This window comes from Tenrec ecaudatus, chromosome 3, assembly GCF_050624435.1.
Source record: "Tenrec ecaudatus isolate mTenEca1 chromosome 3, mTenEca1.hap1, whole genome shotgun sequence".
NCBI classification, from domain to species: domain Eukaryota; kingdom Metazoa; phylum Chordata; class Mammalia; order Afrosoricida; family Tenrecidae; genus Tenrec; species Tenrec ecaudatus.
The window spans coordinates 161,455,649-161,479,227 of record NC_134532.1 but is presented as its reverse complement, the minus strand read 5'-3'; the positions used below and the strand labels follow the sequence as shown (position 1 = coordinate 161,479,227).

Here is a 23,579-nt window from a genome sequence, read left to right as displayed (position 1 = left end):
ACGTATTCTGTATTTCATGTTTTCAATTTGTTTGTAAATCTAGTGAATATTTTTATAATCATCTTCTGGTTCCCATCAGTGTATTTTGTTCATATAGTTCTGAAATGTAATGACAGCATTTGGTTTACCATGATGATGGCTGGGAATTTTTTAATTGAATATTGGAAAAAGGGACGCACAGCATACTATTTAAATAAAAGAAAATTTCATCTATATTAGAATTGGATACTTAGAATATGTAATTATACTTAGAATTTTAAAATTCTAAGTTATAGCATTAACACGTTTTTGGAATGCAACCTTTTATTTCTCTCTAATTTGTGATGCATTGTGAATCAACTTGGCAACACCTGCATATGCTCTCTGATCCATACCTTTTCTAGTTAAAGAATGCTATTCAAAAGCATTGTATGTGGTGCAGATATGGTTAGAACTGATAACCTCTGATTTTTACTAATCATTAAATGATTATTTGTGATGTGCATTTTATGAATTCTTGAAAAACTAGGAGTTTACTAGCCTGTTTCCCTGCTTCTTGCTCTCCTCTTTCCTCTGTAGATCAGCTGCTGTTTTCAAACTGCTAACCTGCTGGCCAGTAGCGCACCGCACAGCCTCTGTGCCACCGGGGCTCCTTAGAATAAAAGTAGTCTGCTTGAATTGTCGTTTACTCTAACCACAGGCTATAGCTTAGGACAGTAAGTTCTCAATGGACAATAAGGAAATCGCTTTAAGGAAATATATAAACATATTTATAGATGCTAGATGGGCAATAAGAATCATTTGGAGAATAAAAATGAAGGGAGCAAAAGAGAGACACTAGTTCCTAGGATGTCTGGAAATGAACGATGAAGGATGCAATGTCAAAGCTCAGGATATTGGACCAGGCTAAGGCACAGTAGATCCTAAAGTAGGCCCTAATGCAGTTGTCATCATATAATTCATTAATTTATGACTTCATTATATACAGAGAAGGGAGTATTTAGCCTATATTTTTAGATCAGTGCAGGCAGTTTTATAGCAATAATTTATTTGCCAATATAACCCTCAAGACCAGCCCTATACATTTTCTTCTTTTGCTTCCCCCCAACCCCTGCCCCGATCTTACACTTAATGGGCTGAAGATACAAATTGCTCATAAATTTTACTTTCCTTCTTAGCCATTACTATTAATCAAAGTCATTATGTGTATAATGTACTACAGATATGTTTTGATATAGTAAATGCAGATTCAGGTTTGCAATTCCTCCTTTTTGCTGTGTGCTTAAAATATCAAGAAACAGACATGCTTGCTTTTAATTCAAGCATGTATTAATCTATCAGCTATTTAGTGAATACTTATCATGTGGTTAGGAAGGATATATAGTGAGTGTGCCTCTTTTATCTACGGAGAGGCAAGGTTTCCTTTGGTTTTGGTTTTTCAGGGGATTAGGATGAAAACCTTCTAGAATCCCAATAAGACAATGGGACAGGACTGATCAGTGTAAAATGTTGCTATACTTTTCAATGCCAAGAGATGTTTGCCTTGTCAGTTTTCGTTATGTGAATATTATTTGTGTGTGCTTGTTTCAATTTACAGGATGGTTTTTTGTTTTCTTGTTTGTTTTCGATCTTGAAAATAGCCAGTAGAAGTATATCTTGCTTTTCCAAGGTCCGCTTTAAGGCAGTTTCACTTTGTGAGAGACCTACATCAGTGTCTGTTTTCACTATGAGGGAAAAAACCTGAAAGGAGTTTTCACTTTGATGAGAAACAGCCGAAGTGCACAAGTACCCAGTGTTTGTTATTTGGCAACAAGTCATTAAAGAGGCAGCGGGTGTGCAGGTAGAGCAGCAGCCTGGCTTCTCCGAGCTCCTGCCCCAGGAACGCCACTCCTCATCAAGATACCGATTTGAACTATGCCTGGGAACAATATATGTTACTGTCATTTTAGGTTCGTTTGTCAGTTGGTAAGTTACTTCAGTCTGAAAATGCTCAATTTGTTTTTCAAATCCATACAAACATTCGTGGTTCCTTCTCTTTATGCTGTTCCTGCTCAGCCAAGATTTCACAGGAATACCCCGCCATCTCAGATAGCACGTGAAACCTTTAAATGATAAATGAGCCAGTCAGGACATGAGCAAGGCCGTAATGCTTTTCTCCAAAGCGGAGCAGCCTAATAAATCTTAATTATGAGTGACCAACAAGTAACAAAGAAGCGAGATTTTTTTTCACACTGTAGCCTATGCTAATTTCTCCGAAAGTAGACAAGGTCTGGAGAATTAAAAGCCAAGTTTAATGGTAAATGGGATAATAGGGGTAGACAACCTTTAAATATAAAAATGCCAATCAAAATGAAAGTTAATATTTATAGGATACCTTGATACATTGATACCATATCGATACTGTTGATTCTGTGGAATTATTTTTCAACTAGCCCTTTAGCATTTGTTGACAAAATGCCACTCGCAAAAAAAAATGTAGGTTCTTTGTCTCAAGTACAGAACTGCCAAAATGTCCATGTAAAATAAGATGGAAATTACAAAAGTATATTTTTTACATTTTAGACTATAAATACCTCCCTATAAAATTCCAGAAAGGATATAGATCTAGATTTCCTTTGAGGGCTAATTTTGTTCTAGAAGTGTGTTTGTAGTTTGCAATTGAAAAATGCCAATTTAGTATCACTTCCCACCCTGAAGTCCCACTTTCATTATAATGGCTCACAAGGCCAAACTATTGAGACTATTGATTTAAGAAATAGTCAATAAACTCAATAGAGTGAAAAGATTTCATTATGATTTGTTTATTTGTCAGACGGGCACAGTGTGTTTAAGATTCTTATCACAGCATGAAGTGCATGTCTTAGCCAGAGAAACCTTTCAGCTGATCGGTGTTGAGGCAAACACGGTATAAGCACTGCAGTTACACGTCAAAGATTAATTGAGGAAAATGACAAATTATGACAGACTTTCAAAAAGAATCCTAGAAACACTGCTAAAAATGAAAGATTTGTGACATCACTGTGATGAACCTGGACTACTTACTATCCATTCGATTATTTTACATAGAGAAGTGGGTGTGATTGTTCCAAAAATTGAAAACAAAAGTGAACTTATATGTAAGCACGAATATTTTACTCAAATTTAATTATCAAATGATTATCTCTCCTTTTGGAAACTTTCTCAACGTTCTTAAACCCCTTCCTTCTGATTGCCGTCCTTTTGCGCCACTTGTGATCTCTGGTTCTTAAACGTGCTGTGTGCCTCGCTTTCTGACTCGGTCTCTCGCTCGCTCATTGAGCTCTAGACAGGTTTTGTCTGATGAGACAAATGTTTGCAAGGCAGAGAAGGTGCTGTTTGATGAATTTGGTGAATAATTACAATAACCTAGTGATTAGGAGGGATTTGTTCCTGCGCTGCTCAGTGCCGCAGGCATAAAACCATAAACAAAATCAGCTTCCTCGGTAGCATCTGGGTAACACGTTGTTGATTAATGCATGTAAGCAGAAGATGGGTGGGATTTGTTTCTTTTCACAAAAGTGCTTAAGATTCGGTCAAGAATTTCAAATATTACCCGAGCTGGAGGTTCATTATCAATACCAACCCTGTAATAACAGATTTTTATTTAAGACAGGCCCTTTCCATAATTATATTAAATATTGATGAGTGGGAGAGTAGTTTTTGCAAGAAGGATTCAAAATCTATTAGGTTAAGACAATTTCCTCTAAATATGTAGTCTCATGAGATACTTTGTCAGAAGACTGACAAGCTAGGGAAATTCTTGGGCCTTTCAAAATGAGATAGTGTATTCTGATGAGATTAATTCTTGAGATCGGTGAAAACCAAGACTAATTGCTATGTTAAATAGTGATATAAACTCTCATGTTTAAAAAGGAAGACTAGCAAAACTATTTGAAAGATCTCTATGTATTATTACTGATCTGCCTTTCAAGTGAAAATATTGTTGTTCTTGTGATATTTTGTTTTTCCTAAGTTTTTACTTTGAAATGGTATATTTAATCCTAATTCATTTTGCCTATTTTTTCTTTGTTTTTACTATATTGTAAAATTTACAATATGGTTACTTTGTAAAAATAATTATATTAGAAGAATGGGCACTTTGGAAACATGGGCTGTTCAATAAGACAAGTATGAGTGAAATTCGATAGTATTTATTTTCAGTTTGGAAGAGGTGAATAAAAAGTGCCTGGCCAATACCGTACCATTAATCTATTCTCTTTTCTCCTTTCTCTCTTTACTTCTCTCTCTCCAATAGAAGTGGAACAAAAAGGTAATTAAATACCTTTCATAAATTATATACTATTTATAGGCTAAGTTATTTAACAGTTTAACATTTAGTTAAAATAATTTTGTTATTAATTCTTTTATGGAATTTTATTTACTACTGCTGCTCAACTTTGCTACACTTTCGTCCACTGCCCAATGCTGATTGGGCCCTAAGACAGTTTAGTAGTATATCATCTTACAGTGTATTTTAATTCCTCTCTATTTTTAGATGTCATCAAAATCTGATAGATGGTGATATATAGCAATTACTTTACACTTGTCTAATTTCTTTACTAGATCAATTTCCATTATTCTACTGTGATTTCCTTTATTCTTATAATTTTTAAAAATTGCTGTGTGGAGAGAGAATGACAGTTTTCTGTAAGACTCTTAACATAAAAAATTAGTAACCAATGACTGACTGGCAATTTTATTATAAATTTTATATAGGATTTTGACAATAGCAAATGCCCACCCTTTATAATTAAAGAAATCATATTTAAAAACTTTTAAAATTTCATAGAACCATCACTATTGAGTGTAAATCAATTATTGTTCCTGTCCTTTCTATGAAAATTGTAGCTTTTAACATTCTGCCCAAACCTTCTATTTAAAAAAATAATAAAACAGGATGAAATCTAATAATTAATTTTTGATAACCTCAAAAAATCTAGCTAAAGTTCATCTTGTTTTGTTTTCCATTAAGTCTGTGATTATGGTAACTATTAAAGAGCCAGCCATCCATGTGATAGAACAATCTATAATTATTAAAATATGGATTAATAGCCATATTCTTTGTGATTTTTCTAAAAGTTTCAGGGTTGCTGTGAGTCAGAATTGACTCAATGGCAGTTTTTTATTTGTTTGCTTTTTTTAGTGCACTCAAAAATAATTTAAAATATAACTGTGGGTTATATGATTATTGTTCAACATGTTTGTTTTTGAAAAAAATCAGAGGTTAATTGTAACACTACATCCCAATCAAGCATATGGAGACAAAGACTTTCAGGATCCAATTAGTTGGTGAAATTTGCACATCCACCTTACTTCTTCCTTGAAAATTCACGAGTGTTCATTAATTCACTATTAAAATTTCTACCATGAATCTGTTTGATAGTATTCTCCTCAAACAAACACTGTCACTATGGATCCTTGTGTGTTTGTTTGTAGCAATATCACTTGAAATGAGTGCTTCAAAGACTGCTCCTTGGGACATATTGCTTCTTAGTCCCTTCTTTGTAGATGAATCAGAGAAGTGTGCTTTGTTCCCATAACTCCCATGCTGTGTTACTCAGTCATTCTAAAATACATGGAATCAATGATTCTCACTCACATTCATTATGAAGTTTGAGCAGCAAAACAGTATAGCCAGTAATCTTGTTTTTTATTGATTTATTTGTTTTGTTAATGCTCTTCTCATGTAACAGTAAAAGATACATGTTTTTTTGTTTTTGTAAGTTCCAATTCTACTGTATTTAACAGGACTTTTTTTAACTGATTAAAATCTAGATCTTGGGCTCCTCTCTGTAACCTTCCACCTTTTCTTCTATCCTTGTTCCTTCTTTCCTTTCTTTTTCTTCCTTTCTCTTTCCTTCCAGTATCCATCCATCACTCATTTATAATCGTGTGGGTCGCATGCTCTGTGTGTGCTATACCAGCTTTGAGAAGATGATTGTTAGAAATTTGGGGGCCTTGTATTAAAGCGTTTTTTTTTCTTTCTTTTTTTTCTTTTAAATACTATGTACTTTATATCATGATAACAATTGGATAGCTAATTTCACAAAAGTTGATATATATATATATAGAGAGAGAGAAAGAGATAGATAGATTTTGAAGTAAGATATGGTATTCAGTGAGTCAATGGAAAACTTTGTGTATCAGTATTTGTATTTGGTCTATGTCTGTAGAATACATAGTCATATGTCACATCTAGATACTTATATCCAAAACACATAGCAACAAATATTTAAAAAATAAAAAAGCACATACAAACTATTACTCCCCAAAAGGCCAAATTTTAACAGGAACTTGAAGAAAGAGGATGTGAGAAAAAGCCAAATTAATGTGAAAGTATATTAATGTTCTCTGAAAAATGCAAGAATATAACTTGGCAATGGTGGGTATCTCTGATTAGAGTTGCATTCCACTGGTATATACAAATAAGAATACATCACAAAATATTAAAAAAAAACTAATGTATTTATTATTTTAACTCTTCCCCTTCCAACAGTTTTTCTTTGTCCTGGACTACTAAAAGGAGTGTACCAGAGTGAACATTTGTTTGAGTCTGACCACCAATCTGGGGCATGGTGCAAAGACCCTCTTCAGGCCTCTGACAAGATTTACTATATGCCCTGGACCCCCTACAGGACTGATACCCTGACTGAGTACTCATCCAAGGATGACTTCATTGCTGGAAGACCAACTACAACGTACAAGCTCCCTCACAGGGTGGATGGCACAGGATTTGTAGTGTATGATGGAGCTCTGTTCTTCAACAAGGAACGCACCAGGAACATAGTAAAGTTTGATTTGCGGACTAGAATAAAAAGTGGGGAAGCTATCATAGCAAATGCCAATTACCATGACACTTCTCCTTACCGATGGGGAGGCAAATCTGACATAGACTTGGCAGTGGATGAGAACGGGCTATGGGTAATCTATGCAACAGAACAAAACAATGGTAAAATTGTCATTAGCCAATTGAACCCTTACACATTACGAATTGAAGGGACATGGGACACTGCATATGATAAAAGGTCAGCTTCCAACGCATTTATGATTTGTGGGATTCTGTATGTGGTCAAGTCTGTATATGAGGATGATGACAATGAGGCCACAGGGAATAAGATTGACTACATCTATAACACCGACCAGAGTAAGGATAGCGTGGTGGATGTACCCTTTCCCAATTCCTACCAGTACATCGCAGCTGTGGATTACAACCCCAGGGACAACCTGCTCTACGTGTGGAACAACTATCACGTCGTGAAGTACTCCTTGGATTTCGGACCTCTGGATAGTAGACCCGGTAAGTGTAACCCTTAGTGGTCCTGCAGAGATTGCCTATGTGCAGTAAGTATATTACACAATTTAATTAGACTTACCTGATTGTTTTAAGGCAATGCTGCGTATCTTTTCAATAAAAAATGCTGCTGCTAAATTTTCTTAGTCATAAAAATGTATAAACAAGGAATTTATGCATTCTCTCTTGTGTAGCTAGTTTCAATGTATTATTCTTTTTTTGAAAAGTGCCTTTTCATGACCAGCCCGTTAGGTCTTTGATTGGTGAAGTACCCAAGACCTTGGCGGTTGTAGAGTTTCATCCCATTTAATTAACTGTGCAACGCCCTCAGATATGCTCCATCCTTCAAAACTATCAGAGGGTAAGCTTGCTCCAGTGCTTCCCGAGCTGTGCACCAGTTCATCCCGCCCACAGAGCGTGTATTTGGGGGGTATGTTCCGTTTGAGTGCACGTGTGTTAGGGTGTATCTGATTGATATATGAGGGGGCTTCAAAAAGTTCATAGGACATGTTCATCATTTTTAAATTCCATCTATTAATTTTTGGAAGCATCATTGACTATAGAAAAGTGTACGTAGTTGGTAAGCACAAGGAAAAGAATGCATATTTCTTATTATAACAAATGAAAATTCAAAGTTCATGCCCTGAGTAAACTTGGCATCATCAGAAAACTTTAATTTTCTAGCAGAATTAGAACTTCTTCCTGAAGAAGGGCTTTTACAGTTGTTGATTATCTCTCCCTGCTACCACAACTGAGCAGAACAGTTCTATGTTAAATTTAAACTGTTTTAGCTAGCTTTATAGCAGTGATTCAAGATAAAGTATTATGGAAATCTAAATGCATGTGTTTAAATTGTGCTAATAATATTGCAGTTCAGTTATAGTTACAGTTACTTCTGTTCCTGCGAACGTTGTTCTGATCACGCTTCCATGGTCATGTCGTTCTGCTGAGTGAGTTTCAAAATATACAGACATTTTATTTAACTAGAGTCTAACTTTCTTATGGCCAAGGACGGCATACCTACCTTTTATTTACGATAGTTTTAAAAGTTCATTGCCATACCTTTCCTGTGTTATATAACTTGATCGTTCTATCATATTAAAGATAGCCGTACAATGATCTCCACAGTCAATGTTAGAGCACGCACCTCTCTCCTGTGCTCATTGTCACCAGCTCTCCAGCTCCCCCAACTTTCCTCATGCTTCCTATAGTTTTCTAACCGGGCCATTATTTCTGCCCTTTCCCATACTAGTGTAATATCCATTTTTAATTAAGTTTGGATAATTGTATAGATGAATGAATGACTTTCCATTTCTTAGACTGATAGAATGACAAATTAGTTGGCATTCTCAGTAATCCCTAAGAGGACTCAATAAGATTGACAGCAATATTTCCATGGCTCGCAATGCTGATGATTTATGATGAATTGGCCTTTTTTAATAATCATTTTATTGGGGGCTTGTACAATTCTTATCACAATCCATACATCCATCCATCGTGTTGAGCACATTTGTACATTTGTTGCCATCATCAGTCTCAAAACATTTGCCTTCTACTTGAACCTTTAATCTTGGATCCTCATTTTCCCCTCACTCCCCATTCTCCCCTCCCTCATGAACCCTTCATAATTCATAATTTGTTATTATTTTGTCATATGTTACACTGCCTGACATCTCCTCTCGCCCACTTCTCTGTTGTCCCTCCCCCAGGGAGGAGGCTATTCGTAGATTCTTGTAATCAGTTCCCCCTTTCCACCCCACATCCCTCCACCCTCCAGACATCACCACTCTCACCACTGGTCCTGAAAGAGGAAAAAAACTTAAATCTGCAATATAAATAATGTCTCTTTATTAAGTTCTCAAAACTATCTACTAGACCAAGTGCAATCTGTAAGCTGTGAAGAATTAGCACCAAAATCTTTCCATCATTGTATATCGAAAAGTGTGTGCTGTGTTTTTGCCTATAGCAATTAATAGGTCAAAATGTATTACTTTTCAGGCCTTGACTTGTTAGGGCAGAACAAACATTTGCTCCATCTTTACAAATCATCCTTCAATAGTAAGATTACTGTATATTTCCATGTACTTAGAGACTTGTTTAAAAAATATTTCTAACACACAGCAATATAATACATTCACAATGGGGAAATATTTAATTGTACATATAAGATGCATTATACCATTCATTTATTTTTTTTAATTTATAGGAGTGAAAAAATGGGGCATCTTGTCCACATGTTCCAGTTTTCATACATTAAATAAATATCATGTATCAAATATTGAGAAATAGTAAAAAATACGTTTCTGAAACAAATTGATAGCAATCTAGGAAATTCAGTGGTGTGTGTGTGTGAGTTTATAACAATGTTTTGCAAGTAGTAAGATTTCACCTGCATTGAATTTGTGAATGTAATTGCCAATAAAAGGTCCATTTTTCCTGCATGGATGCTTAAATTAAAAAGCTAGATCTTTGGCTTGGAACTACTGAAATTTCGAGGTGGAAAGAATAAGTGCGGAAGTAAATTTTATGCATGGTTTGTGTGGCTAGGAGAATTTTAATTAGCATTAATGGGGGCTGTTCATCTTTCTCCACATAAAACAGTTTCATCTGGGTGTTTTCCCTGGAGAAGTACAGTGGCATTTCGCAAAGACGTTGCCTTTTGTAAATTCTTACTGCCATTTTATTGTGAATCTTCTTAAACATCTGACAAAACCTCTCAACTTATACGTATGCTTTGAGCAGATGGAGTCATCTTCTTTCTGTAGATCCAAAGTACATTTACTGTTGATATCTGTGCCTGTGAATTTTTCTTCTCGTATTTAGGGTGTTCTTATTAATGCAAATTCACAATTTGAAAGTTTTTAAGTTAAGGGATATCTCTGCCCTACGCCTGCTATCTATAACTATTCTGTATGTCAGAGGATGGAACAAGCTGATATTCTTATCCGGCATACATAAGAATTCCCTGGTGGGATGTGAACATGGGTTAGAAACAGTTGCACAGTGTCATTCCGTGTATTCGGACCCACAGCCACGAGTCAGAGGCCGGAAAACGCCACACGTCTTTCTTGGCTGTGATGTTACGGAAGCAACTCACCAGAGCTTTCTTCAGTAGCAATACTGAACAGGTTCAGTTTGTTGATACTGTTCCAGTTGTTACCTGAAAGCCCATAGAAAGCATGCCTAAAAATAATCTTCTAATACTTAGGATATGAGGGGAATGAGACTTAGTCCCTAAATTTGTTTTATTAAGATCACATGGATTCCAAGAATCGTAAAACAGAACAGGTCTTAGGATCAATGATGTCCATTCATCACACATGGCCTCCTCTACCCTAAATCTAGAAGAACTAGATTGTACCTAGCGACCAGTACCAAATGCTCTGATCTGTCGTCATAAATGGATCCTGGCAAAAAAGGGAGAAATTGTGGAACAAAACTTCAAATTCTCAAACCAGATAGATCACTAGACCTATTCAGACTGGAGAAACCATGAGACTGTTGTCCTGAGATGCCGTTTTAAACTTGCTCCAAAACTACTTCCTGAGATCAACTGTTTTATTTTTTTCTCAATCATTTTATTAGGGGCTCGTACAACTCTTACCACACTAAATACATATATCAGCTGTGAAAGCATATTTGTACATTCATTTCCCTTGTCATTCTCAAAACATTTGTTCTCCACTTAAGCCCCTGGCATCAGGTCCTCATTTTTTCCCCTCATTTCCCACTCTCCCCACCCCCATGAACCCCTGATAATTTATAAATTATTATTTTCACATATCTTGCCCTGTCCGAGGTCTCCTTTCACCCACTTTTCTGTTGTCTGTCCCCCAGGGAGGCAGCCACATATAGATCCTTGTAATCAGTACCCCATTTCCAACCCACCCTCCCACTTCCCTCCCAGTATCGCCACTCACACCACTGGTCCTAAAGGGATCATCCGCCCTGGATTTCCTGTTTCCAGTTCCTATCTGTACCAGTGTACATCCTCTGGTCTAGCCAGAGTTGCAAGGTAGAATGGGGATCATGGTAGTGGGGAGGGGAAGAAGTAGTTAGGAACTAGAGGAAAGCTGTATTTTTCATCATTGCTGCATTGCACCCTGACTGGCTTGTCTCCTCCCCGAGACCCTTCTGTAAGGGGATGTCCAGTGGCCTACAAATGGTCTTTGGGTCTCCACTCCGCACTCCCCCCGACTCATTCCCTATGGTAAGATTTTTTTTTTCCTGATGATGCCTGATACTGATATCTTTGACATCTCATGATCGCACAGACTGGTGTGCTTCTTCCATGTTGGCTTTGTTGATTCTGAGCTAGATGACTGCCTGTTTATCTTCAAGCCTTTTAGACCCTGACCAAGAGGACAGTGACTGCTCTGAAGCATAAAGAAAACCTGGGAGGAAGGATGGATGGCAGGGAATTCTAGTTCTTGGAAATCAAACAACTAGAACAGAAATGAGAATATTGACACAATTTGAAAAATGTAAACAATGTCACTGAACATTATTCTGAAATAAGAGAAATATGCTATGCTGTACTTTCAACAAAATAGCAAACTCAAAGTATTTTTTTAAATAATGCGAAAATGAAATTAATTGATATGGATGAAATGTGTCCAGGTTCCTCAGTGGTACAGCGATTAAGCACTTACTGCTAACCAGTAGACTGCTAGCCTAGGCCCGCAGGCTCCTTCCTGCCCTACAGATCCCAGCCCGCAAACTCTCTGTAGCAGTTCTATGACATGTCCTGTATGGTTCCTCTGAACAAGAATGGGCTCTGCTGCCCCAAGTGGCAATGCCTGTTAAGAGTGATGCAGGGCACACAGCAAGCACTCAATAAATATCTGCTCCTTTTCCTTAAAAAATAAGGGGGAGGGGGGTGAGAGAGCCGAGTCCTCAGAGCCTTTAAAACATCAGGGTTTTATAAAATCACTCCAGTCAATTTTCCATCCAACACCTCTCTGCCCCTCACTCATGTGTGCATGTGCTCTTGTATGCGTGCATGCACGCATGCGCGCACACACACACACACAGTCTCTCAGATATTGGAATGAACTGATCCTTGGTGGTGTCGTATTTACATGTTGGGCTGCTACCTGCAAGGTCGGTAGTTCAAAACCATCAGCCTCTCTGTGGAGAACGATGAGGTTTCTACTCTCATACAGTCACAGTCTCAGCAACCCGCTGGGGCATTTCGACCCTCTCCTTCGGCATCCCTGACAGTCAGAATCGACTGGATGGCGGTGAGTTTGGTTCGGTTTGAGACGGTGGCAACCTTCAGACAGTTCACAGCACGATGGCCATAGTGTTGAAGTAGGATTATGCTCCATGGAGTTTTGAATGGGTGATTGATGGAATTTTTTCAGTGTCACCTCGTGAACTTGAAGAGCCAGCCTTCTGATTAAAGCTTGAGCGGGTCAGCAGTTTGCACCACCCAGGCTCTCCCACGGACCTCTAGTGGGTGTTGAAGAGAAGTGTCCACGGGTATTAACACCCAACTGAAGCTGCCTTTTGGAACTAATCAGCAGAAATGAGAGACCATACAGGGGTGCAGTACAGAAAGGAGAATCGTAGTTAAGCTCATATTCTTATATATTTTTTATTTACAAGGATTTTTGTGAACATTGTACACCTATGTGCCTATTAATTCTTTCAAAATACAATTTCCCTAAAGAAAAAGATTCAGCGTTGGGCACCTGTATCTAAACTGCTTGTATTCAAGGGGATGTAATTATAAAGCAAACTTTAAAATGTTCCTCCTATTTAGATGGGATAGATTTATAGCTATCACATCTTTTTTTCCCAAATGTATTTATACCTGAGCTTACTTTGTATCTTATAAAAATATAAATTTTACATTTATTACGAACCTCTACTGAACATATTTTGTAGCTACACATTGAAAACGTCCAAATAATAGCATTGAAAAGTTTGAGTAATTCTGCATTTGCCATCATGAATATATATGTATATAGATATATAGATGTGTACACTCAGTTTCGTGGGTGAAGTGTGGATGAATCACTTGCCATTAGCTATTGATAGTTACTGGTGTTGGCTGACTTTGACTGTTAACTATTCTTTCACTCAGATCATCATGTGCCAATTCATACATAGCCCCTCAAAAAAGAGTTTCTTTAATATTTGTAATTTATTTCCAAACTATATGTTAGCCTGATTGACTAGAGAAACCCATATGTACAAGAAAGAGCTTTATATCAAGAAGTAATTATACATCAAGAAAGCATCCAAGCCCAGTCCAACGTAAGTCCCTAAGTCTGATATTAGTCTGTAAATCCCTATTCAGTCTCACACAGCAACATGCAATGATGCAGGCTGGTGGATGCAGTCTTGTGGATCCAAGAGCTGTGGAAACATGGCAGGGCTCCAGCAACTTCAGGGTCTGTGGCAGAGAGAGGGCAAGGTTCCTAGGGGGCGCCTTATGAGAAGCCCACACCCCCAAGGAGGCACTATCAGGCTGTTTGCCCGGATGGACAGGTCGTGTGCCGCCATACACTTTTGTATATCTTCAAGTTGTCATGAATTATCTAACGATCACACTGTCCACTGAAAAATCTGACATTTCCTTGTCAAGCATACGAATGCTTTCCAGCATTTCCTAAAAATAAATAAATAAATAAGGTACCACATGCAGGATGACAGTGAATGGAACAATTAGTAAAGCCAAGATACATTTTCTAAATGAGTATCTCTAATTTAAGAATTTTAAAAATCCATTGGTGAAAATATATTGAAACACAGCAAGCAATCAAACTAATAATGGGATGATAAAGGCATGTAGGTACTGTCTTGCAGCTGCTCTTCTGCTTCCCAAATAATGTCCACAACATTATTGAAATTATGTAAATATAACCATGCTTATGCATCAGATAATTAAAAAAGAAACTCCTGACCACCAAGTCCATTCCAACTCCCAGAAGCCCTCTAGGACAGAGCAGAACTGCCCTGTGGGAGCAAAACGCCTTCTCCCCTTGGTGGCCCATGGGTGCCGACTGCCGACGTTGTGCCTAATAGCCCAAGGAATACTCCGCTGTACCAGCCGTGCTGGATGTGCATAAAATAGTGAAATCTAAAACAACAAACAAAAGCCTACACATAATAGTTTAACAATGAGGTAAGGTGAACCATCTGTCCTTATAATATGCTAATTAAGTGCATTCTTCTCTCTCATAAAAGCTGTGGCTATGTAGTGATGAATAAGAACTTTAAACACACATGACACCTCGTTAAAATGTAATTTTCACATCATATATCCCAGCCCTTTACTTTGACAGCTGAGTAATGTGAGTGCTGGGCAGAGAATCGTGAACATTTTGAAACTGTCACGTGTTTAATAGGTAGCTGAATATGCTTCCTTAGCAGTTTAGTTACATATGATGCACCCTAGTCAGGAAACGGAGCCAGAAAGGAGTGGAGTCTTACATCAAACTGGTCTTCCGCCTGTGGGTTATGATGGCTTCGCCGTTCCACTTGAAATGCCACATTGTCTCTAAAGTTCAATTTACATCCATCTCAGTTGCTAGGCTGAACTTTGCAAAAAGAAAATACAGCCAGCTACTTGTTGCTAATTTCAGCTCCGTCTGCATTTTTATGCTTCAGCTGTTTGCCTGTCTATTGAGCACCTCCCTTTCCCTCTCCGCGGCGGCTTCTTCATTGCCTGTCGTGACAGCTGCTGCCTGAAGGACATTGCTGCCGGTGATTTTTCCAGGAGCACAGCGAAAATTTCCCTTGCCACAGAACTTCAACTGGATGCTCTCTTATGTTCGATTTTTACCTTTCCTCTGTTTGTCTTGCTTCCTAATTAAGGGTTAACATTTCCAGAATGGCATCCTCTGCTTTTCCCAATCATTGTCCTTTAAAAGCAAACCTGGACCTGACTCTGGGCAGCTGGGCCCCCGTTTGACATGTGTCTGACATCTCGGTGACTGTCCTCTTAATGAGATGAGACACAAAGGTAATGTTAACCAAATGCTCCCTGCTTATCAATGTCTTTACACAGAAGAATGTCTCCTGATACATGTGTGTCATTATTGGGAAAGGATGTAATCAAAATCATTTCTATATGGAATGCAGGCCTCAAACTAGAGAGTATTGGGAATAGGTTCCCCACTCTCACCAGCTGTCCTTTCGGGAGCCCTCCCTCCGCTCATCAGCATGTCCCCCAGAGGGCAGACAGGTGGAACAGAAATAGTTGTGTTGCTCATTAATAGCACATGATAGCAGAGTTGGCACCAGTGGCTACAGAGAAATTTTGGAATATCTTGAGCTTCCAACTAGAATTCTGTACTTGTACCCACATTAGCACAACGAAATGAGGCTTAAATATTATGCACTTCCTGTTGAGTAGGAATCACTAAGTTTGATATTTACTTTCCTCTTTGTTTTTGAATGGGTTTTAAATAGAATAGGGTTAACAAATAATAGTATGAGCTTAAAAACGCACACACACATAAACAAATGTGAAGAAAGCTGATGGTGCCTGGCTACCAAAAGATATGGCATCTGGTGTATTAAAGGCTCAAAGATAAACAAGTAGGCATCTAGTTCAGAAGCAACAAAGCCCACATGGAAGAAACACACCAGCCTGTGTGACCATGAGCTGTTGAAGGGATCAGGTATCAAGCATCAAGGAACAAAAAATCATATCATTGTAAATGTGGGTGAGTGCAGAGTGGAGACTCAAAGCCCATCGGTAGCCAAATGGACACCCCCTTACTGAAGGGTTGTGGGGAGGATATGAGCCAGTCAGGGTGCAGGGTAGCAATGATGAAACATAGAACTTTCCTCTAGTTCTTAAATGCTTCCTCCCCCCTCTCACTATCATGACCCCAATTCTACCTTACAAATCTGGCTAGACCAGAGGATGTACATAGGTACAGATAGCAACTGGAAACACAGGGAATCCAGGACAGATGACTCCTTTGGGACCAGTGGTTAGAGTGGTGATGCCTGGAGTGTGGAGAGAATGTTGGGTAGAAAGGCGAAACTGATTACAAGAATCTACGTATAGCTTCCTCCCTGGGGGATGGCCAGCAGAGAAGAGGGCGGGGGAAGTCGTTAGACAGTGTAACATATGACAAAATAATAATAATTTATGAATGATGAAGGGTTCATGAGGTAGGGGGAGTGAGGAGGGAGGGGGAAAATGAGGAGCCGATATTAGAGGCAAATGTTTTGAGAATGATAATGGCAACAAATATTCAAATGTTCTTGACACAATGGAAGTATGTACAGATTGTGATAAGAATTGACGAGCCCCCCCAAAATGATTAAAACACACACACACACACAAATAGTGTCCTCATAATAATTCTTCCACTCAATTCTCATTCTCACTCACTGCCCGAGCATGAGTCAGTGCTGATGCATAGTGACGCCCTGTGGGTTTCACGAGTAGAAAGCCCAGTCTTTTTCCCTCCAAGCTGCTGGTGGCTTTGAACTGCTGACCCTGCAGATAACAGCCCAACACATAAACACTACACCACTAGGCCTAAATTCATAGTATTAATGAACTAATAATTCAAAATATATAACTAACAAGTAAAATCTTTTTTACTGTACAATTTTAAATTCATAGCTAAAGCCATAACTTTTACTTATCCCACTGAAAATACAACTTGTCCTGAGTTTTCCATAGGGAATTCCATGTGACTCAGATATGTAAACAATAAATTTGGATTTATCTTTCCATAAACCTATCAAAACATATAAATGTTGGTGAGGTATTAGGTATTAATTGATTTAATGACCTTTCTCATAATCATTTCTAATGTTATTTTGCCTTTGTGTGTAATCAGAAATGTCTGAAGAAACTTACATCATTATACATAAAACACTTTAGTAAAATGCAACACTAGGTAAAAATATAAAATAATCTGTGATGTTTTTAAACATACTCCATTTTTAAATTTTATAATTTAAAAGATTATGTTAGGGTATACATATTGATATACTCTAGTCTAGAGAAACTGGACACCGTTGTACTTCATAGAGAAGTTATGGTTCTGTATTATTCTATAAACAAAAAACTTAAAATTCACCGCCATCCAGTCAATTCTAGTTCAGGACATTGTACAGCAAAGTAGAGCTGCCCTTCGGGGATTCTTGGGCTGTATGTCTTTCCTGGAGCAGAGGCCTCGTCTGTCTCTCACGGAATAGGGTGGGTTGGAACCACTGATGGACATACTTCCACTATGCCTCCAGGGCTCCTCAATCATTCTAAAGTGAATAAGAAGAGTTATTGATAAAAAGCTTAAAAGTAGAACTGGAAGAATTAAGAAAAAGCTAAAGATGAAAAGTGGAATTTGGACATAAACTCAGACCTGCTATAGGAAATAGAAGCAGGATACTGAAATTGAACTTAAATCAAAACCCAGATGATTCATTGGTTGATTAAATTACTATTTATTTTTGTTGTTTAAGAAATATATTAATAAGGCTAACAGAGAACAAGGACCATGCTATTTATTCTCTGTGGTTACAAGAATCAGTAACGTAGGCATTCACTCTTCCCCCCAAAAGGAGTGACAGTTCAGAGAAAACAAAGTTGAAAAGGAATATTACTTATCATTTATTGAATATTTTCTCTGTCCATTTTCATGTGTTCATGTCAAAGTTACACTTTCAAATATAATCCTAAAAATAATAATGCAGAGGAAGGACCATCTTCATTTCCAGAGAAAGAAGTTGAGGACGCTGGTGTCGAGTAACTCAGACACCACCTACATAGTCTAGAGCTGCAGTTTAGAACGAGTCTGTCTGTCTTTTCCATTTGTGGACCTCCACCAGCTCACAACTACGGAGAAATACTAGAGGACAATACACATATGTACAAGCTTTTAAATCAAAGAGAGTAAGCTGAAGTAGACAGCAAAGACCCACCAAGCTTAAGTAGGGAAAGCAAATAGTAACTAGAGTATTAGAGTACCCCCACCTCCCACAAAATTGTGGTAGGTCTGTAGGTCTTAGGAACTTTATAAACAAGCATGATGAGGTACAGGTTATTAGATCCTGGTTATAAGTGAGGACCGTGAGGTCCAAGCACACAACTCCACCAGCTCAAATAAACCAAGTTTTAATTGATGCTGTATTCCAGAGAAGTAAAGAAATCCAGATGAATTTGACCTGAATCATGAAGTAGAAACACTTTATGTTTAAAATAAGATATATATGTACCTACACACTTGTATAATGCAAGCATAAAATGTACACTATATAGTGACGTGTAGGTTGTGGGCATGTCTGTGTGTTTAAGTTCTTGGCAATGTTTGGAGAAACACAGCTTTAATTATAGGAGGATTGGAATGATTAGTGAAGAAATTTTGCTGATGTTCTGGACAATTTGAAGGACATTGGAGATTTAGGGAACTGACTTTTTTTCTAGATTTAATTGTACTTCACCTATATTAGTTGTATTTTATTGATTCGGTTATACTGCTAGGAGTATTCTCATACTTATTATCCATGAGCAAGATGGGGAAACTCAAAAACGCACACGCACACACACAAATGATAAAATAGAATGAAGAAAGGAAAGGAATTGAAGAAATAAAAGGAAAAATATCTTTCATATTCTAGAAAATAGGTGGATAATGAAAGTGTTCCCTTTGTTGAGAAAGAAAGTAATGAGAGACCATGCATGTTCTTCATATTTAATAAGCTATTTCCCAAGATCCTGTCTCAAGCAACCCTCTGCCATTGAGTTGATTGGGACCCATAGCAGCCCTACCAGGGGATCTGAGCCTATCCATTGTCAAGGGAGCAGGGAGCTGCCTCTTTCTCCTGAGGAGCAGCTGGCGGGTTTCAACAGCCAGGTCTGCAGTTAGCAGCCTAAGGCTTCCTTCAACCTTGGTAGTTAGAGCTAAACTAAGGTCAGGGTGGGGAATGTTTATATATTTCTGATTGGAATGCAAATTTGTTTAAACCCTTGGGAGAGCAAGTTGGAATACGTAGTAAAATCACATCAATTTTCTCCATTGAGAAACTCTAATATTGTATTGAAAAGGACTTGCACAAAGCTATTCATTATAGACATGTTTAACATAATATAAAAGTGGAATAAACCAAAATACCTCAATAATTGAAAGGCCATAGGGGGGTATGGGGAGAAGGAAAGATCACCAACCATGTATAGTTACACACAGAGACACACATTTGCACACATATTAAGGACTGGACAGGAATATTATTATGTGACTGCATGGACACAAGAACTTGGTCAGCCAGCATGAAGGGCAGAAGGAGCCATTATGTGTAACCAGTTCCTCTTTAGAAAGAAATATGCCAAAACCAGTATTTGTACTAATAAGTGAAAAAGAAGAAAAGGCCTTATGCTTAAATTCCCCCTTTGCATGAAATATGAGTATATTCTATTTGGCCTCACTTGTGTTTCCAGGTTCTACACTTAACTAGTGAATGTTCTTAGCTGTCTTTAATAACTCAAAGAAACTAAGATTATAGCTTTCCAAAGCACCACAAACTTCTACTCCTGTAGCTTTCTACTAAATCATTAATTCTTATTAAAATAAACCTCCTTCTGTGTAAAAAGGAATTTTCCATTCTGAAAGTTTAATCGATTAAGTGTCCCTCCCTTTATGACTTTTTTCAGTCATTATGCATATTAAATAATTCTGGAAAATTTAATTGCCTGAAACTGTGGGGAGGTTGTCTTGCATTGTCTCAATTTTCCCAGGTTCAAATATACTCACTTGCCAGATATTTTAGATTTCTGCAACAGCTTTTAGTATAATTTTAAGTGTTTTTTAGAATATAGCAAAGTACATCCTTGGGAAGAGGAATACTAACTTGATTGTTAAGACCCAGATAGAAGATTTTGAAATATCAAGGTACAGGTTTAAGGGCTCAGTTTCATATAGGCATTGAGAATCTAAAAGCTTCTACACTGGAGAACTATCGAGAATAATCTGTTTATATATGAATGAAGGTGGAGAGTTTTAGCCATCTGGTTTACTTAAATAAGCCGGTTAGAAGAGGTTTGTGCTATAAAGCATTGTACTTCAGGGTATAATTTACATAAGTAATTGAATTTGAAAAATAAAAAGGGGTTGTAAAAATTCATGGTTTTGATTTGGGACGCTAGACAGGTTTCCACTCCTGCAGGCCCCTGTGGTTGCTACAGCACAGGGCAGTACAGAAAGCAGATGGTGCTCTGCTAACAGTTGCAATTGTTTCTGGAGTCTACAGGCTTGTAGTCAAACAAGCAGTCATCTAAGTGAGGCGTCAACTAAGTTCATGTACATCCAAATATGATGAAGGGTAAAGTATAAGAACTTAAATCATGAACACCCAATTTTTAAAAGGTTATGGGGGACAGTGGGAATCCAAAACCCATCTGTAAAGTATCTAGCAGATTAAGCCTCTGGCCAGCTCACCTCTGGCCACAGGCCAGGGACTCAAACAGCTTTATGATCAGACAAAGACCACTGTAAACCTGATTATGGTGGACCACACTATGGTATGATATGATCCTTGACCCAGCCTCAATTTGCTCTGGGCTTAAATATTTCTCACCTGTTTCACTGCAGAAATTTCTTCTTTTCCTGTCTTTTAAAATATTGTTAATGCTTTTTTCTTTTTACTCATTATATTATTATTTTATCCTTTCTGCCTTTTTTTGACTTTGTTTTTTATTTTTATATTAGATCTCCCAGTTTATGAAACACATCAGGAATGGATAAATAGAGACAGTAACAGAAGTGTGGGTTTATTGGACTTTGGGATGGGGCAGGGAAGGGAGCAGAGTTGCAAACAATGAATGCAGGAGGGAGTATTAGAACTGACAGTGATGGTGTATATACAACTCTTTTTTAAAAATGACTTAACAATAAGAGTGTATGATTTGTGAATTTTATATCAAGAAAACTACTAAAAAAACAGAAAAAGAAATCAAGTTGACCAATGGCTACCATGGGTGAAGGAGGTAGAGTTTTTGTTTTAGGACCCATTAAGTTTATGTTATTGGTGGTGGAATAATTTGGAGAAAGATATCAACAATGGTTACCTGGTTGAGCATAAGCAATGGCATTGAAATATACATTTAGAAGTTGTTGAACTGGAGAATGTTTTGTTGTGTATATTTTTCCTATAGATAAGAACAATAATAATTATACTAATAATAGTACACAGGAGAAAAAGTGCTTAAATTGATTATGGTAATGATTGTACAACTCTCCTTGATATGGCTGAACTATTGGATTGTATGATCTGTGGAAGAAGTGCCAACAATACTGAAAAAAAAACCAAAGTTACTATCTAAGAGGGAGAGCCGTACTCTCTGTCCTGTCATATCAGTGTGAGTGTGCGTCACCTGGAGGGCAGTGCGGAAGGTTTGAAGAAGCCTGGCCATCTATGTTTGAATAGATCCATCATCGAAACCTATGTAGCACAGCGCTACTGTGACAAGACAGGGTGGCCATGGATCAGAGTTGACGCTATGGCAATAGTGGCATTGAATAAAAAGATAGTTTTATACATACATATACATACGCATATACATATATACATATACATACATACATATGCACATACACATACATATACATATATACACACACATCGCTACATATTAATAGTTGCAATGTATAGTTTAGAGTACTTAAGTACTTTCACAAAGTAGGAACTAATAATTTAATTATATAACAACTATTTTCATTCATGTAAAGTAAATATATCTTGGATATAACTCCTCTGTACTAAAATGAGAAAATGATTCAGTAATCATTTCTGGTTAGATGAATCCTTTCTGTAAGGACTTTTTGCCTAAACAATGCATTCCCCTAAAAAAGTTTCTAAATGATACTTTTACAATTAAACTTTCACACGTGGAAGAAATAATTTATTGAAAGTGCAAGTCTCAAGTTATGCGGTAGGAAATTATTAATGATATGAAAAATGCTATTAGCTATTACTAAATTTGTTAAAAACCCATTGCTGTCAATTCCAATTAGTAGTGACCCTAGTGGTGACTATAAGTCTTTGTGTGACTCCACGTGACTGAATACAGCTGCTCCTTGGGTTCAAATATAAGAACAGTTAGGAGGCTGGCGCAAGACTGTATGGAGTTTCCTTCTATTGTGTGAAGGGTCACTGTGACTTGGAACTAACAACAGCAAAAACAACAATACTTGCCCATACAGATCACCAGGTCTTTTCTCCTACCGACCCTCTGGGAGAGTTTGAAACCTTTAGGTTAGTAACTCAGCGCTGAATGATTGCACTCACAGAGCTCTTTATAAGTCAAACAGGTCCATATAGGCTGCAGACATCTGACTCCAAAACTATACGGGCTGATGAGTTTATTGACTATGCCCAGTCATTCAGTTGTGTGCACCTTGACAAACTGTGCACAATCTTAAGAAGAATTGGAATCTCTGAACACTTACTGGTGCTCATTCAGAATGTGTGCAGGTGAGAACAAAGCAAGGGGGGGGGACTTAAAGTCAAGAAAGATGTGTCAGAATGGTGTCCTGTCACCAAACTTATTCAGTCTGTACGCTGAGCAGATCATCGGAGAAACTGGATTTTGTAAAGAGGAATGAGGTATCAGGATTTGAGGAAGGCTATATGCACATGACACAGCCTCTTTTGCGGAAAGCCAGGACTTGAAGCACTCATTGATGAAGATCAAGACTGCACCCTGCAGTATAGATGACAACTCAGTGTAAAGAAAGCAGAAATCCTCACAAACGGGTCAATAGGTAATGCTGTGACAAATGGAGAAAATACTAAGTTGTCAAGAATTTTGTCCTGTTTGGGACCACCATCAGTGCCCTTGGAAGCAGCAGTTCAGAGATAAAAGCAAGTGTTGCAGTGACTAAAGACCTTTCTATACTGTTGAAAGGCAACAATGTTACTTTGAGAACTAAGGGGCATCTAACCCAGAGGTTCTCCACCTGTGGGTCGCGACCCCTTTGGGGGTCAAACAACCCTCTCACAGGGGTCGCTCGATTCATAACAGTAGCAAAATAACAGTTATGAAGTAGCCACAAAATAATTTTATGGTTGGGGGGGGTCACCACAGCATGAAGAACTGTATTAAAGGGTCGCAGCATTAAGAAGGTTGAGAAACACTGCAACCCAAACCATTGAATTTTCAATCATCTTATATACATGTGAAAGTTGGACATTGAATAAGAAAAATAGAGTAAAAATCAAATGATTTCAATTATGGTGCTGGCAAAAAAAAATGAAAGTCAAATGAACCAACAAATCTATCTGGAAAGAAGTACAACAGAATGGTCTCTACAGGCAA

General features: G+C 37.7%; 1 protein-coding gene across 8 annotated transcripts in view; it reads left to right on the top strand.

Moving 5' to 3' along the window:
- Positions 1-23,579, top strand: part of ADGRL3 (adhesion G protein-coupled receptor L3) — a 1,168,212-nt gene that overhangs the window by 589,657 nt on the left and 554,976 nt on the right. For 6 of the 8 annotated variants that reach the window (XM_075544262.1, XM_075544260.1, XM_075544258.1 and 3 more), the window contains one exon: positions 6,494-7,294. The exons of the other annotated variants lie outside the window; for them this stretch is intronic. In XM_075544262.1, coding sequence (XP_075400377.1) covers positions 6,494-7,294 — 801 coding nt within the window. The remainder of the gene's footprint in view (positions 1-6,493; positions 7,295-23,579) is intronic. 8 annotated transcript variants of the gene reach the window in all.